This window comes from Zootoca vivipara, chromosome Z2 (genome assembly GCF_965207765.1).
Source record: "Zootoca vivipara chromosome Z2, rZooViv2.hap1.1, whole genome shotgun sequence".
In the NCBI taxonomy this organism is placed as follows: Eukaryota; Metazoa; Chordata; class Lepidosauria; order Squamata; family Lacertidae; genus Zootoca; species Zootoca vivipara.
The window spans coordinates 27,312,963-27,331,380 of record NC_142585.1 but is presented as its reverse complement, the minus strand read 5'-3'; the positions used below and the strand labels follow the sequence as shown (position 1 = coordinate 27,331,380).

General features: G+C 42.5%; 1 protein-coding gene across 5 annotated transcripts in view; it reads right to left on the bottom strand.

Annotated features, from left to right (window-relative positions):
* ARHGEF9 (Cdc42 guanine nucleotide exchange factor 9) overlaps positions 1-18,418 on the bottom strand; it is a 338,518-nt gene that overhangs the window by 234,631 nt on the left and 85,469 nt on the right. For 4 of the 5 annotated variants that reach the window (XM_088664654.1, XM_088664655.1, XM_035113484.3 and 1 more), the window contains exon 2: positions 8,985-11,260. The exons of the other annotated variant lie outside the window; for it this stretch is intronic. In XM_088664654.1, coding sequence (XP_088520780.1) covers positions 8,985-11,189 — 2,205 coding nt within the window. In that variant the 5' untranslated portion in view covers positions 11,190-11,260. The remainder of the gene's footprint in view (positions 1-8,984; positions 11,261-18,418) is intronic. 5 annotated transcript variants of the gene reach the window in all.

Here is an 18,418-nt window from a genome sequence, read left to right as displayed (position 1 = left end):
TTCTTCAAAGTCCCACATCAGTCTGTGATTCTTTTATTTTTAAAGTCCTTGTGAAAATACACCAGGATTAGTGTGCCTGTCTCCTAATACATACATTTACAATTTTGCTGAACACAAACATATCTGCAGAGCAATTTTGCCTAATATGCTGTAAAAGGTAAAGGGACCCCTGACCATTAGGTCCAGTCGTGAACGACTCTGGGGTTGCGGGGCTCATCTCGCTTTACTGGCCGAGGGAGCCGGCATACAGCTTGCAAGTCATGTGGCCGGCATGACTAAGCTGCTTCTGGCGAACCAGAGCTGTGCACGGAAACGCCGTTTACCTTCCTGTTGTAGCGGTACCTATTCATCTACTTGCACTTTAATATGCTTTTGAACTGCTAGGTTGGCAGGAGCAGGGACCGAACAACAGGAGCTCACCCCGTCATGGGGATTCGAGCCGCCGACCTTCTGATTGGCAAGGCCTAGGGCTCTGTGGTTTAACCCACAGCGCCACCCGTGTTCCTATGCTGTAGTTCTGTATAATATGCTGTAGTTCTGTATAATATTTCCATTTTTCTGCACACTTGACCCTAGAATAGAGCTTTCCAAACTTTTCATGATGGTGACACCCTTTTTAGACATGCATCAATTCACGACACAGTAATTCAGTTTTGCTAGAAAACTGGAGGTTAAACTAACCCCTTTCCTGCCCGGGAGGAGTTTGGGGGAGCATTAGTGCAACACACCTACACACTGTAGCTGACACACTAATGTGTTGCAGCATACAATTTGGAAAGCTCTGCCCCAGTACCTCAAATGAGCAGTGAGCTTTACATGCCCTGAAATTCTTCTCCGGCACAGATCAGATCTGAACCAGACTCTATATAGTATATTATTTAAATATAAAAAAATTATATCTCACCCAACTGATTGGGAAATTTTTACTGTACTTCCAAGATCCCTAAAAACAAAAACCCTCATTTGACCAGCAGCCTGTAGAGGGCAGTAAAAGATTACAATGTAAAAAAGCTGTCTGTATTTTTAACTTTATTTAACTATGAGAGATATAGATGCATTAGATTGAAGGCTCAGTGAGAGTAAAAATAATTCTCTACATGTACCTGATTTTATGTGGAAAGCCTTTCCCCAACATTCTTTGCATCAATCTGTTTGGAATCCATTTCCTCAGCCCTGGGCAAACCTGCCACTGGAAAGCTTAATGTTGCCATACGATCATGGAATCTAGAGTTGGAAGGTGTCCCAAGGATCATCTAGTCCAACCCGCTACAATCACAGCTGAAGAATTCCTGACAGATGGCCATCTGACTTCTCTTTAGAAAACTCCAGGAAGGAAAGCCAACCATCTTCCTTACAAAGCAATAGCAGAATCTTTAAAATGTTGAATATTTAAGGATGGCTTGAGGCTCAATGGAGCAGGATAGAGAGGGTCAGTGTCAAAACACTACTGAGTGTCCTGAGCCCCATAGTGTTGTTGGGCTTGAACTTGCAAGCTCTGACATAGGTGGAGGGAGAAACAGATGAGGGGGCTGAATGGTGGGAACCTGGGCTGGAGAAGGGAGAGCTCCTCTTTCCACTCCAGCTTCACTCACTTTGGAAGAGGGTGTAGAGGACTCTTCCCCTTAGGGGAAGCAGAGGAGGGGTTTGATAAGCCGAGGGGGGAACCTGAACAGGAGGGCTCAGCCTTGCCACCTAGAACTAGATGCTACCTTTGCAGATGGGACCCAGACCCACTCTGAAGGAGTGCATTCAACAGCCTCAACATTCCCATAAGGTGAGAGAGTCTCATGAGTGAGCACCCCAAATCCTGCCTTTAAATGCTGCCAAGAGGTGAAAGAAAACTTGTTAGGATAACTTCATCACTTCCATACAGCTCTGAACATTTTGCCCTGGTCTTGAACTCCTGCATTGTGACTCCTGAGCACTGCATCTGCTGCTGAACCTCTTCAACTCCTTGCCTGAATAAGTATATCTTCCTCAAAGTAAAGGTAAAGGGACCCCTGACCATTAGGTCCAGTCATGACCGACTCTGGGGTTGCAGTGCTCATCTCGCATTATTGGCAGATGGAGCCAGAGTACAGCTTCCAGGTCATGTGGTCAGCATGACAGAGCCGCTTCTGGCAAACCAGAGCAGCGCATGGAAACACCGCTTACCTTCCCGCTGTAGTGGTACCTATTTATCTACTTACACTTTGATGTGCTTTCGAACTGCTAGGTTGGCAGGAGCAGGGACCGAGCAATGGGAGCTCATCCCATCGCGGGGTTTCAACCGCCGACTTCTGATTGGCAAGTCCTAGGCTCAGTGGTTTAACCCACAGCACCACCCGTAATAAAAGTTGTCTGTCTGCATGTGTTGGACAAGACACCAAGCTGCACAATTTAGTTCCAAACTAGGTTTCATTTTAATTTTCTGTGTGTAATTAGCCTGCTTTATTTTTAAAGTTTTAATTGCAGCTGTGCATGTATGGAAGAGATCAGGACTGTGCCGCATGGGTGATTAACCCTTTCCCCCACTTGCCTGTGGTCTTGATGACATACCCAGTGGGTATTACCCACATCCACACCAGAAAGCATGAATGGGAGATTCCTCCTTAAGGCTAAAATGAATCTTATGGGCAGATAATTTTCATCTGGACTGGAGGAGGAGGGCAAGGTCTTTTTCAAAACTCTCCCACATACCACAAGCCTGATCCTGATGTTTCCCCCTCCCTGAAAGCTGCAGATTAAACTTCAAAGTGAAGCCCATTGATTGCACTCACACCAATAAAGTAAGATGTTATTTGGCTCTTAGAGCTGTGACACTGCACTGCAATTGCCTTGCCAAATGAGCACAGGTTTGGGAGGAGATAGTCAGCACCAGGTCATTCTGTGCCACATTCCTTCTTTGTACTGGCACCCTCCCTCTCACATCAGAGGAGCAGCTGTAGGAATGCAGACTAGACCAGGGTCATTGCTGGGAACTGAAAAGAAAGAGTGGGATAATCTATCAATTTCCCTTTCTCCCGGTTTCTCATTTTCTTCAATATTAAGTTCAGTTTGCCATATCAGTTTGCAATTTTTTTAAAAAAAAAAATCCTTGTGAAATTTAAGCAGCATTTTAGTGTGAAATTCTCATGATGCACACATTTTTGTAGCAATACCCACACAAGATATAACCAGCTATACTCTTATTCACTGTATCATAATACAGATTTCAACAGAAATAAATCATAAAATACAACGGAAAAAGCAGAAGAGTCAGTGGATCAGTTCACACTCTATTCAGTTCATGGATCAGGTCCAAACATATTCTAGTGTCCATTCCACCTGCGTCTGTTCATCAGGTCCACGCAATCCACAAGAAGGGTTGTTATTGTTCCACAGAATCCTTTCACAAAGTCTATTATTAATGTACATGTATAACACCTGAGCATGGATTAAGAAAGTAATTTTGTATCTGTAGATTGGCAACACCTGTAACTAAAATAAATATTGTGCTTGTTCATATAACCCCACATTGTAACAGTTGCTGTTTATCACGGCTACTACTATGCCATAGATCCACTATCTTGGTACATCACATATGGTATGGACAGTTGTTTATGGTATTTATATTTTTTTTTGTGTGTAAATGTGGTCACAACATTGTATGATTTTACATTACCCAGCACTTGTACTACTGATGAAGCCCAGGACGGCGGAACAAAGTTAATATTCCAGAAATTCTTCTCTTAGACTTTGTGAAAGGATTCTGTGGAACAATAACAACTCTTCTTGTGGATTGCGTGGACCTGATGAACAGATGCAGGTGGAATGGACACTAGAATATGTTTGGACCTGATCCATGAACTGAGTAGAGTGTGAACAGATCCACTGACTCTTCTGCTTTTTCTGCTGTATTTTATGATTTATTTCTGTTGAAATCTACAATATGATACAGTGAATAATACACTTTATTTATACAAGAGTACAGCTGGTTACGTCTCGTGTGGGTATTGAGCATGTTTTATGTAACCAAATGTTTTATGTTGTTTTGCTAAGTACACATTTTTGTATGCAATGCTGCCTAATATACACATTTTTGCAAAGCATATTTCCCCTAATATTTATATTTGCCTTAACATAATGCACATCTGGTATGTTGTTTCCACTAAATGTACACCTTTTAAAGCACACTTTACCCTAAGCATGCGTATTTTTGCACTGATTACTTGGCTGGAGAACTGCCAGATTTGGAGAAAATGTGAATTTCAAATGATAGCTATGCTTCAGTTTGTGTATTTTTTTCAGAAAGAGCAAATTAGGTAGGTTTACCTTTCAATGTGAACTGAACCAGATTTCTCACCCATCCCTAAAGTCAAGGCAGTGCAGAAGCACCGGCAGAGCCAGTCTGGTGTGTTTGCTCCATAGCAACCTCCTCACTGCCTTACCCCTCCCCATCTACCTCTGGATTAGAAGCAACAGAAGTGTGACCAACTAGAAGTCTGGTGCATGGAAGCAACCCATCATGCTGTCTGCTGGTAATTATTGGTAATTATTTTTAAATGTGCAACTACAGTAATTATAAAATTACTGTGCAATTTTTATTATTTGTTTGTTTGCTTATTTATTACATTTCTATTCCACCTTTTTTTTTCTTCTACAGAGCTCAGTGGGGTGGACACAGATTTTCCTCTCCCCATTTCATCCTCACAGCATCCCTGTGAGGTAGGCTAGGCTAAGAGACAGTGAGCTTCACAGCTGAGTGGGGGCTAGAATGCTTGTCTCCCAGGTTGTAGTCCAGCACTCTAACCACTACACCACATTGGGTCCTCAAATCTACACAAATCTGGGTCATCTCTTGTCTTTTTTAGGGGGTGTGTTTCCTCTTTTTTATGCAAGTCTTCATAACTACAATTTGTCAAAGCAGTTTTCCATTATATCTAAATGGGGAAAGTGTGGTTTAAATTCTGTCTACAATCATGAAACAGCAACTTGAAATCCTTACTTGTAGTCAGAGCTGAAACCAGAGTTTCCTAATTCAGATACTAATAGGAAGCTATGGTTTAACAAACACAAAAAATATTGCATCAATGTGCACAAAAGAAGGGAGGATTCATTTTTAATCTGATAAACCATGGTTTATCAGACTGGGATTACTACATATGAACAAGGCTAAAAGGTAAAGGACCCCTGACAGTTAAGTCCAGTCGCAGATGACTCTGGGGTTGCGGTGCTCATCTCACTTTACAGGCCAAGGGAGCCAGCGTTTGTCCACAAACGGTTTTTCCGGGTCATGTGGCCAGCATGACTGAGCCACTTCTGGTGCAACAGAACACCCATACCAGAGCACAGAAATGCCATTTAGCTTCCTGCCACTGCTATTTATCTACTTGCACTTTAGGGCGTGCTTTCAAACTGCTAGGTTGGTAGGAGCTGGGACCAAGCAACAGGAGCTCACCCTGTCGCGGGGATTCGAACCGCCGACCTTTCGATCGGCAAGCCCAAAAGGCTCAGTGGTTTAGACCACAGTGCCACCAGCGTCATGAACAGGGCTACACAGTAAAAATGCAAAAGCAAAAGTGCAAAGCAAAACCCAATAAGCAGCAACTAGTTGAGATTTTCTCAAACTCTGCTAGCATTATGCAGTAGCTGGGTGTTCATTACTGAGTTAGCCTACAAAGAGCCAATGGTTTCAATAATTGGGTAACAAGCCCTAATTTAAATGTGGAAAAAGCGAAGCGTCAATATAACTTTTTAAAAGGTTAACAGCATGTTACTAACTACAATTTTTTTACCATTTTAATGCGTTGTAAGCCACCCAGAGTGGCTGAGGAAACCCAGACAGATGGGTGGGGTATTGGGGTATTATTATTATTATTATTATTATTTCTGCTATTACATAAGTGACTTACAATTATAAAAAAATAAAAAGTAATGCAAATACAAAAGCTTAAATATTATTTACTGAAGGAGCTCATCCTGCAATATTATTACAAAAAGGAGAAGTACTACCTCACCATATAAAACAGTTGAACACAACTTCAAGCTAGGCACCATTATATCATATGGTTACAATTAAAAATCAAATGTCTGGGTAAAGTGAAACATCCTCACTTAGCACCTAAAAATTGAAAATAATGGTTCCAGCCTCACCTCCCTGAGGACAGCGTTCCACAATTGGGGAGCCACCACTGAAAAGACTCTTCTTTTGCCACAATGTACACCAACCCTTTCGAGGGAACTGTGCACGAGAATGGGCCTCAGATGGCAAGTGCAAGATCCAAGTAAGTTCATGTGAGAAGATGAAGTCCTTAACATACTGGGGTCCTGAGCTATATATATTTTCTTTCACCAGGTAAAAAGCAGCAGAGGTGGATTTTTAGGAAACAATTAGCACATAAATTAAGAATTTAGTAGCCCCTTCTCCTCCTCCATCATTCTTCCACTAACAATTGCACCTTTCCAATCCAAGTCATTGAACATACAGTTTCATTGAACATGCAGTTTCCTACTCCACACCCAGCAACAAAAGGAAGGCCACTTTAATAAGCTACAGTGTTGAGCACCTAGTAAGTCACAATTCCAGGCTAATGTAAATACAGGTAAAAATGGGTGAGAAACCCATTCATTTGACATTTAAACATGAAGCTACTTAATTTGCACTTCCTAAACAAAAAAAAACCAGGGGTAGCCAACATGGAACCATCCAAATATTTTTAGACTCCAGTTCCCACCAGCCCCAGCTAGCAGGGCCACTGGTCAGAGATTATGGGAGTTTTAATCCACAACAGCTGGAGGAAACCAAGTTGACTGCTCTGCAAAGTGTCATCTGAAATGCAGCTATCCTTTGAAATTCAGACTTCTTTGAACTTTGCAATATAGTATTGCAAGCAAAAATATTGTACAACCCACCCCCACCAATGTATTAGGGGAAAATGCACACACAAAAAATGCTCAAATTTATGTAAATTTGCTTTCCAAAAATGCTTTCTGTTAGGGGAAATTGCTTGCAAAAATGCATATATTAGGTAAAATGGTACATGAAAGTACACAGAAATTCCCTCAAATACTTTATTTTTTAAATTGCAAATCAATGTGGAAATGTAGCAGGATGAATTTAAGGTTTTATATAAACAAGCAACTGAGAAAGAGAGAAAAATTAACAAGGTTTGCCCATCACTATGTACTGTCCTGTGCTTCAAATCGGTTTCCTGAAAAAGTTTCCCCAGCCATCCTTGTGGGAAGAACAGCAGCCAAAAGGCCTATTAGTATAAACATTCCAAGAGGCTTTTTCTCTGCAGCATTTTTAAGACTGGTGCCTGATGCCACCCTTTCTCCCAAACATGGAAGCTGGTTGACAGCTATTCTGCCCTCTTCCCTAACTAGAACGCCACTGAACTACATCCGTTTTTCTAATTCTCTAGACATCACTTTGAGCCTCCAAAAACGGATTGTTAAAGGCCAGGGAGGGGTATTTTTGTATCCCTTTTGCTCTTGATGTTCCTCTGGCCAAAAATAGCAAGAGGCTCCTGAACGCTTGAGGCCGGAAGGCCCAGGAGTCAACAGGTTGCTCTTATCAGCTTAATCCCTGTGCTTGTTGGGCTTTTTCGGGGGAGGAGGTTCCTGTTGTATTGTGTCAGCGCATTCACTGGACTAGGAGCACTTTTCCCCCTGTAAACTGCGGCAAGCCAACCACAGGAGAGTGAAAATGCACATATTTTGCTCACATTCACAGGCCTGCCCTGTGGAAATCATGGAAATGCAGTGATAGAGTTCAACGGTAAGATTACAGAGATTCAGCCACCCCAACTCCCGGCTAATTTACGGATTAACCCGTAACAGAGAGTAACTGCCAATTACATGTGACAAACTTGGTCGGGAAACCTTTGAGTGCTTTCACATCACCCTGACAAAAATGGCAAGCCAGGTCAATGAGCTAGCTTCCCTGCAGGTGGGTTCCTTACCAGAAGGGTGAAGGGTGAGGTAGCAAGGAGGTCAGCACAGTGCAACCTGGCATTTATGCTTGTGCATCTGTCCTGTACTGTGTCTAATTTCATTTAGGTGGCAAGGAAAGCAGAGGGAAAGGGGGTGGATTTAAAAGGGGGGATGCACCCCACTCACTTTAGACCCTACTGGCACGTATCCTCCAGAGATGACCCCAAATTGCCAAGTAAACGTCAGTTCTCTCTACTTGAAGTGTTCTGTACATTTCAATTTGAACAAACGAAAGGGTGTTTGCACAGAATAGAGGCCTAGCACATTATCAGGAACAGACAGGCAGAAAAGATATGTCCTCTATCGAGGAAAAAAATCCACAGAAAGAACTACAGAAAAATAAGCTCTGGCAAGGTCTTAATTTTTTGCTGTCACAGGCCTAATACCATATTATAGATTGGATATATAGATCAGATTGAGAATAGATAGAAAGATAATGCAGTAAAAAGAAATACCAAATATACATTGAGATGCAAAATTCCTGGAGCACACTTGCCACTGGTTACCAATAGCATATTTGCAACTGTGTTTAGTGTTTGCTTTTTGCTTTTTAAAAGTCACAGTTCTTTCAGTACTGTCTTCACCAACCTGGCGCTCTCCAGATGTCTTGGGCTACAACTCTAATCAGTCCCAGCCAACACTAACATGCTAGCTAGACTGATGGGAGTTGTAGTCCAAAACATCTGGAGGGTATCAGGTTGGAGAAAGATTGTTCTAGTGTATTACATTGTTGGATCCAAGTGTCCCTTGTAATCAATCACTATGCAAAAAGGGCAGTTTGACAAAGTGGTTGGTGTCTGCAATCCATAGAAATCTCCTGACAAGCAGGAAAGGAATATTATAACAAAAAAGGATGTACAAAAAAAATATGGGTTGCAGAATGCAGCTTTTCTGATCACAGAATTCAAAAGATCTGCAATTAGCACATTGTGCACACATAGTTTTGCTTTAAGAATAGAAGGAAGAGGGGAAGAAGCAATAAACCCAAATGAGATTTGACATACTGCCTAATTGGAGCAAGATACTACCTTTGCACTGTTGAATTCAGCGAAGGGGACAATTGTACACACACTCATCTGAACTGGATGATGAACTCCCCTGCATTTGGGGCGTTGCGCTTTGCGAGCTTTCCACACCGGATCTGGATGTAATTGGAAGGTGTCTCCGTTCATTTTGATGGGAAAATTCTCCCGATCTGGCACTTGCTGGCTGTAGCTTTGGCAGCATAAAGAAGCAGATGCACAAGGGTTGTGAACATCCTCCAAGATGCTGCACAAACCTTGAGAAGCAGACAGAGTAGTACTAATGTTCTCAGTATCCACAGGATAAATTTCTGAATTATGGGCATCTACTCGAGTCCTTGCTAAATCTTGGCTGTCTGCTTGTACAGTAGCCAAGGGCTGTCCATCCTTTGGAAAACTCTCCAGGATCTGGCTATGTGCTAATATAGTCCCAGCATCTGTGATATCTGCTGGTGTCATCAGCTCCAGGTCTGCGCTAATTCGTGAAATTCTCACCAGGTGCTCTGCATCTGCTGCAGCCCTATGGAGAGCTCTAGCATCTACTACAGGACAAGCCAGATCATCATCTGGAGCATCAACAACACTACATGGTACAACATTAACATCCTCTGATACAATGCTTAGGCCTGGTGTACCCTCATCAGTTTTACAAAAAACCTCCAAATCCAGCTCAGTGTTGCAAAACCCTTCATAATTTAGAGAAGCATTTTTGATATCCCTAACATCCATCTTAGTCAAATCCTGAGTCTTTAAATCACTAATATCGAAGCTATTGGGGTCCACTGGGGTATCAGCAGAGTGTTCAGTATTGCCTTCTACCCAAGACTCTAATACCCAGGTGCCTACTGGAGCAGCACTTAAGCCCCAGTTGTCTACTTTATCAAGAAGTGGCTCTTGGACCTGGGGCACATCAAGAAATGAACAGTCACTGAGAAAGCCTGTTTGACAAAAAGCTGTCAAACTTATGGCAGGGGGTGAAACTTCATTGAAACTGCTATTCTCACTGAAGACTTCATGGGAATTATCGGCATCTGTGCTTTCCTGGGGTGGCCCTTTACCAGCGGAACTTTTTGAACTACGGTTATCCCAGATTCCGGAATCCAGAGACAATCCTGGGGAAGAGAAACTGCTGGCTTTATCATTTATGATGACCAGAGGCTGCCGGTGAGGAGTTGATTCCTGCCTTCGGCGTCTGGAACTGGAGTTTGGCCTTTGTTCTTTCGAAGAGCCCCGCCATTTCCTAGCAAAGCTGTTGAAGAATCGAAAAACCCCACCAAAGTGGCCCCCCTTAACCCTTTGAGACTGGCCAACACTCTCCTCACATCCCACATCAAAGTCAAAATAAGAAGTGGGATCATCTGTTGCATTTCCCATGTCCTGAAAATTGGGTTCCCTGCTTATGTTGGGCAGCTTTTCACTATCCTTGCTGGTCAATGAAATCCCTTTGATGTAACTCCAGACCCCAGAACTTCTTCCTTTTTTAGTCTCAGAAGCAGCCACAGAACATCTCCTTTGAGGGCCCCCTTGTGCAACACCAGATTCCTGAGAATTCTCACATTCTGGAGCCATGCACCTCTGAGCCAATGGCATGTTGTGACAGTCATTATCAGTACTGTCGCTGTTTATTTCAGTGCCAAAATTCTTGTGCCATTTAATTTCACTGGCAGCGATATCTAGCACGCAACTATTCACCTCGACATCTTCAAAAGAAGAATCCAAATCCTCAATATGGCCTGCATAGGAATGGCGGTATGGACGCTGATTGTTACTTAGCTTCTTAATTCGGTGAAGTGCTTTTTGCTCAAGATCTTCCTGAGCTTCCACAGAGATAATAACAGCCTTGGTTTTGGACATACTCTTGGCCATACCAGATGATCTTAGCTTCTTGAAAGACCTCACCCTTTCCATTAAGGACATCTTACGATTTTGCTCCAAGATCTCGGTATTATCTCCAAAGAGGATCATGGACTGGGGTCTCCTGGAATTCATGGAGGATGCTTTCTTGAGGTTGACAAAATTCCAAATCCGACTGCCCTTGGTCTTCTTCTTATGCTTGGCTCCATCCTCCTTTTCATCATCATTGAAATCACAAGAATTAGAACGCTTAAAATCACTGGATCTTTCCTTTTGATTAGTTTGAAAAATCTTGTTTCCATATCCATTTGGAACTGGCCTAGAGCAACCATGTTGGCAGCTGTCACCGAATTCCATACTTCCAGGTAACAAATCCAACGTCCAAATGTCACAGCTCCATCACCACCAGATGCTTACGTTCTGCAGAGCTTAAGGGGGTAAACAGAAAACAATTCGATTAGTTTCTGTGCCTTTTAAAAAGAGAGAGAGAGAGCTAGAGAAAGGAAAGTTGAATTTTTGATAATGGCATCTAACAGCTGGATCATTACAAGGGCTAATTTGCAGACCACTCACAGAAATTCCCAAAACACAGAGACACAAAAACGTAAACACTTTCTATAAGCTGAGTAAGTAATGCCTTTGAATACATTTCTTAATAAATCACAGGGATATTCTATCTAAAACAAACATTTCTGTTTGTTTCCAGTACTGCTGAATATACATGCTTTCAAGGAATGAATAAGGAACAATATTGACCTCAACTGCTACATCTTATGCTATAAAACACACATTATCTCCATTGTGAAACTGGAAGTGCATTCCAGGTGGCTTGGTCCTGTGGTTTGGCCTTGCATGGCTGGGGTTTTTTTAATGAGTAGACGGTATAAAGCCCTCCTATATGGATCAGGACTGTGACATTGGGGAGGGGAACATGAACTCTTATCCCCACCCCTGCCTGGCACCTATTTGCAATGAGGAGAAAGTTTCCAACAGCACCAATGGGGGCTTTCTTCCAATTAGCTGGTATATGGTGAGCAATTTCAATTGGGACTGCAGTAGAAACAATGGGAATAAGTTTTAGCTTCCCCCTCATTCCAGCCATTTGTTAAAGAAAAATAAATCACTCAAGGCCAGCCACATAACAAATGTCACATCTAGTTTGTCCCCCAGTGTCAGCACCAGGGGTGGGTGGGTGGGTGGGTGGTAGAGGATACTGGGGACAGGGAACAAAGAGGAACCAGCACATTTATGGGGCAAGAGCAAACCTAGTCCCACAGGTTATATATAAGAAAAAGAAATAAAATTAGAACCTATGGTCACACGGTTCAGTTCACACCCCACAGATGTCAGTCAGTTGACAAAATGCTCAAACAGATGTATAGTGCAGTCTTGGTGGTGCACTGGAAGCACATGTGTGCACTGGAGATAGAGGCCTGGTATTGTAGGAGAGAGGAGGTTGACTAGACACATTCAGAGAAGACCCATTGACATTAATGGATGTGACTAATTTAGGTGCATTAATTTCAATGAGTCCACCCTGCATATGACTTAGCTGGATTCAAGAAAAGGTGCTAGAGCCAGATTTCTGGGAGCTCCATTTTGACGCAACCTCATGTCTACGCAGCATCTTATGTGCAGCATCTGCATCTAATCACTTAGCAAAAAATTAAGAGACTTAAGCCTGCAGACTTAAGATCTAAAATTGTGCTCAGTAGTTTTTAAGGCAGACACAAAATTTGTACACCATGTATGCCTTGGTTTGATGAAGACAGAAAATATGAACATGAAAAATGGTCCCTTTATGAAGATAAATGCACTCCTTGCAAAGCTTTGCCAATGGCTAGGCACTCCTTCTCCTGAGGCCTCTTGCAATGTGTATGTGTGTGTACATATCCTACAGGGAGACGAAAGTGCACAAAAGGCCAATGCTTTGATTTTCCACCATTGTTGATCCTTGCCAATTTATGAATGGCTGGGCTTTTCATAGAGCTCAAATGGAGAGAAAAGGAGGGATGAACTGAAAAGGAAGCATCCATTCAAACAGGATGTTTATGTTTCATAACAATGAGAAAGTTTATCAGGCTTGTTCTTTCCATCTAAAGAGAACAAGTTGCAACAAGGCCAGATCCTAGCTGGGTGGTACCCACAGAAGTGTGGGAGTGCCAAGTGCCTTCAAGCCAACAGCAAGCTACGGTAGCCTTCGTGGTGCCAAGTCTCCACCCACCACCACCTTGAGGCTCTCTGCATACTCAAGTCTTCCGTAAACAAAGGGACAGTGCTAGGTGATTTCCCTTTCGCTTATCAATTCAGGAGTTGACTCACAAGAATCCTGAACTTCCAGCCAATCACTAGTTTGTAAGAATAGTTTAGAATGATTTTTAGGAGGAGGAGGAGAAAGAGATAGACAGTGACATTTGTGCCAATACCTAAGATTACTGTACACAACAGAGAGACCCTTTGAGCTTTAAAAAATAAGAAATAAATACCAGGCATCTCTCTCTATGAGGTGTCTCTTTGTACCAACAACAACTTAGTGATGATGATAATAATAATAATAATAATAATAATAATTTATTATTTCTACCTCACGCATCTGGCTGGGTTCCCCCAACCACTCTGGGTGGCTATCAACAGAACATTAAAAACAGAATAAAACGTCCCTAAACAGGGCTGCCTTCAGATGTCTTCTAAAAGTTGGATAGTTGCTTATTTCCTTGAATTCTGACAGGAGGGTGTTCCACAGGGCAAGGGCCACTACTGAGAAGGCCCTCTGCCTGGGTCCCTGTAACCTCACTTCTCCCAATGAGGGAGCCGCCAGCAGGCCCTCAGCGCTGGACCTCAATGCCTGGGCAGAATGATGGGGTGGAGACGCTCCTTCAGGTATACTGGGCCGAGGCCGTTTGGGCTTTAAAGGTCAGCACCAACACTTTGAATTGTGCTTGGAAACGTACAGTTTGCTCAACAAGGGCAGTGATAGCATTTTTTGATATCAATTGTCTTTGAGAACTAGTTATAGATTATAAAATAAGCCACATTGGATCCTGAGGCAAATGGTCCCCTTCATTGATACTGCTACAGAACAGAAAAAGACAAGAGAATTGAGCATTTGGGCCATTGCTTTCTTGGACATGGAGAGCACATAACATTAAGCACAGAGAGTTGCACTTTCCCAAAGACGCCAAAGCAAGCCAAGGAAGTTCCACCTGGCTTCAACGTACAGTACTCATATCCGTTCCTCTCCAGGAAGATAAAAAGAGAAGGGGGGGAGAGAGAAACTGAGTAACAATCATACAACCCTCAAGAGAAACCTCTCTGCTCCAAACATTCTTTAGATCCAGGGCATACAACATCCCTCCTACCCAGAAAAAGGAAAGAAAGCCCCCCAGCATTTCCGGCAGTATATGCTGCATTCAAAAAATAGGAGGAAACAGATGTTTGTCATATAGCGACAGGAATATCTCTTTCATGGTACAGCTTCTTCAATGCAACTGGGGCAAGTAACCAGTGAGAGCTGTGTGTTTTCTGTGCGTGGCCGTGTGGAGATAGTGGCAGGCTAAATTCTGAGAATCCTGGGCTTGAAGGGCAGGGGAGGCACCTGCAAACACAGCCCACAGTCCTCTCTCCATTGTGCAGATTGCACAGGGAGAAGAATGCCAAAATAGATCTCTTATGAAAGCCCTGGACAATCACCTCACTTTGCATAGCGGAAGGCAAGGGTGATAGGCAGGAAGAAAGGAAAGAAATGCATTGTATTAGGGGGAGCAGCTTGCAAAAACACATGCATGGGATAAAACTGCTTACAAAAATGTGTATAATTGGCTAAATTCACAGTGGTATGCGAATGATATTTTTAAATTTTAAAAAAATCACAAATTGCTGTAGAAATGTGGGGAATGGGGAAATGAGAATTTGAGAGGAACCAAAGTGGACAGATTCATCCACCCCTATCAGTCACTCACCTCACCTTTATAGCTGCACCAAACTGTCTTGGTCCACCTGTGCTTCTGGTTAACCCAGAACAGGCATGAGGGGTACGCTAGGGCCAATGGGGAGGTCATAGGATCACCAGAGGTCATAGGATCATAGGATCTGGGGAGGTCATAGGATCACCAGAAGGAGCCTTAATTGACTCATGCCATGGTTGTCCAGTGTTTTAGACGGGGACATTCCCAGTTCTACCTGGAGCTGCAGAGATTGAACCTGGGCATTTCTGTGTGCAAAGCAGATGCTCTACTAAGTTCCCACCCTTCCCCAATTCCTTGCATACATCAGATACAGCAGCCTATGTAACAACTCAGGTCATTGATCAACTCAGAGTTTGGGATCTCACAACATCAGCTGATGCCATAATACAATTGGTTAATCTTTAAAATGTCATGGGATTCTTCTTCATGCAACAGGCTCATCATAGCTCTCTTATATCGGTTTCTTTGCAGGGGAGGGTAGGAATCAAACAGTGATTGTTACGTCTGCTGAGGAAAACCCTAGTATTCTAAAAAGCCAAACGAAAAGATATCCCAGTACCAAGTCCCTAAAGGAAATGAAGGTCTGCTGCAGGAAAAGTCGTGGAATTAAAGCCATAGGGTTTTTTTAATACATCAGCTGAAAAACATGTTGTATGCAAAGCATTAAGCTCTTTTATTAGCAAGAAGGAGACAAAGTGAAGGAGGAGATCAAACAGCAGGATGCAAAAGCTTTTTCACTCAAGGAAGGTCAACCGTTCAAACCCTACCCTGGGCTGCAAAAATTCATCTGGTGGTGATCCTTGATATCAAAGTTATTTCAATTCAAACAAAGCACCAGATCACCTTGGACCAGGCATCCCCATACTTCGGCCCTCCAGATGTTTTGGACTACAATTCCCATCATCCCTGACCACTGGTCCTCTTAGCTAGGGATCATGGGAGTTGTAGGCCAAAACATCTGGAGGGCCGCAGTTTGGGGATGCCTGCCTTGGACAATGTGATATAACAGAGTATCATTGCCCAGGTCATGGAAACTCAGTGTGGACTCTATACTTCCTATCACCCCTGGAGGGGGGGCCCAGGTTCCCCAACCCTGCTCCACGTAATAAGACAATGATCAAAGCATACAAGATAGCAACACACCTATGGCATTCTTTGCTAAAACATCTCTAGCCAATGAGAGAGTTATTCCTATGTTATGTATAGGAGGTGAGTGGTGAGTTTGATATGTGGATACCTACTTAATTCCCTTGATTCCAACAGGACTGGATCTGCTTAAAATTGTTAAATAAACACCAACTACCAACAGGGGCAACCCATATGGTACTTTCCAGATGCTGTGCACTACAATTCCTTTCATCCCTGGTCATTCGCCATGCTGGCTGCTGTTGATAGGAGTGGAAAGCACCATGTTGCGTCCCTGTGCACAGCCTCAGAGTACAAAATTTGGAGTGTGGGGAGGGGAGGCAGGTCTAAGAAAAAAAGTTTCAAATTCCTGAAAATCTGCTATGACGAAAGCCAATAGAGGAGCAAGAATATCAAAGGGTTTGTAGTAGCTTACAGACTAAAAAGTATGAAGGCAAAAGCTTTGTTGGACTAGCTAGACTCCACTTCATCTGATAAATATATGAAAGGCTAATAAATCTCTTTGTTTTTATGATGTAACAGTACTGGGGGGGGGGGGTTCCTGCAACAGACTAGCACCACTCCCCCACCCCTGGAGGTTATCACCATAGAGCAATTAGGGCTTGCACACAATTTAAGATGAAATGGGATGAAAACTCCCCCTAAAGTGAAATATCTGGGAAATTACATGGGTTATTGAAATTTGCATTAAAGCAACTTGTATAGTAAATGTAGAGTTTCTGATTAGGAGGCACAATTTAGAGGTTTTTGTGGGAAGCCAAGACTAATTAAATTTAATTGGGGGGTAGGTGAGTGGGTGGAGTGAGTAGCCTGAAGTGGGAGACAAGAAATACGTAAATAGACGCTGCATTGAAAAGCGCATCTCTGTCAAACCATCATCAATTCTCTTGAAAGCTATTGTTTATTTCCAACCACAGACACATCTTATGTTTCGACTGGGCTTCAGTTGTATACATTTTTTTATGAAGCAAAGAGAGCAGCATGTCTTACGGCTATCATGCACGTGCAGAGTTAAAGAACAAGTAGAGAGCCTTCATGGAGGAGAGAGAGCATTGCACATTTTTTCATTGTTCTAATGCTCAATGCGGCGGCTTCACCCTGTCCAATACAAATCAAACAAGTGTTGAAACTAATCTAGCTAAGCTAGACACAATGCATCAGTGTAGATTAAACAATGCAAATATGCACTTGCCCTTTCTTGCTTTTTTTTAAAAAATAAAAAACCACCATTATTTGTTCAAGTTTCAAATTGCTTTGGGCACAGGGATGGAAGAGGGAATGTGTGCACAGTTCATCACAGGCATTATTCAGTAAGTGCCCTCAGCATCGTAACAAAATTTACACTGTCTATTGCAGTAATGTTGGTTATCACGTATTGTGGCTGGTTTTGGCTTTGCTAAAGCTAGAGTGCTTTTTAAAAATCCAAAATGTCTAAAATGGTTTGTGCAGGCATTGCGATGCAGAAATTTGATGAAATTCACTTTTAAGGGTAAACCTACTTAATCTGCACTTTTCAAAACATTATGCAAACTGAGCCTCAGACATCCTTCAAAATTCACTTTTCCAAATTTTGCAATGCACTTCTCCAGCCAAGTGATGTACACACAAATGCATACATTAATGAAAATAGCATATAGAAATTCACCGTAGATGAAAAAAATGCTCTGCAAAGATGTATACGTTAGACAGAATTGCACACAAAATGTGTATATCAGGGAGGGCACTAAAATGAGGATTTATTCTCAAGAGGTTTAAAAAGAAATGCAAATAGCTGCAGAAATGTGGATAACTGAGTTTAAGATTGGAAACCAAAGCTAATAAATCCATCCATCCCTATAGAAGCACCATAGAGCTGATGTGTGTATCCTCAAACAACGTCAGCTCTACAACAGGTTCAGCCCACCCTATTGGCCAGGTTCACACTAAAAGACCAATTTATTACAAGTGTGGAATGAGTATTATGTGGCACATCTAACAGTGTCAGTTCTGCAGATCAAGGCAGTCAAGTGGACAAATGTGGGGGAAAGCAATCCTGCAAGCTGCAGGGTTACTTAGCCACTTGCATTTTGATGAAAAACTGCCTCCAGGCCTCATTCTGAAACAAACTCCTGATTTGGATCAGATCCTCCTGACATTTTCTTGCTGAAAATCACCCCCCCCTTCAAATTGCTATTTGCTGTGGGTGCTGTTAAGCATCCTGGGGGGGATTGGCTTACAACAAAGTAGCAGCAGGATTTAGTTCTGGAAGCAAAGTGGCATGAGGCACTGATCCTCATGTTCTGGAACAGTTGGACACTGGCTGCTTTTCTTCCAAAACAGAAATGGTCAAATAAAGCATTTTTTTTTAAAAAAAAATGTTTATTGCAATGTGAAGTTTTGCACTGAAGTGTTTCCAAACAGCTTACTGAAGACATGTCTGACCAGGAAACTTCCTCTCCCTCATGTTATAAAAATCAGATATGAACAAGGTAGAAC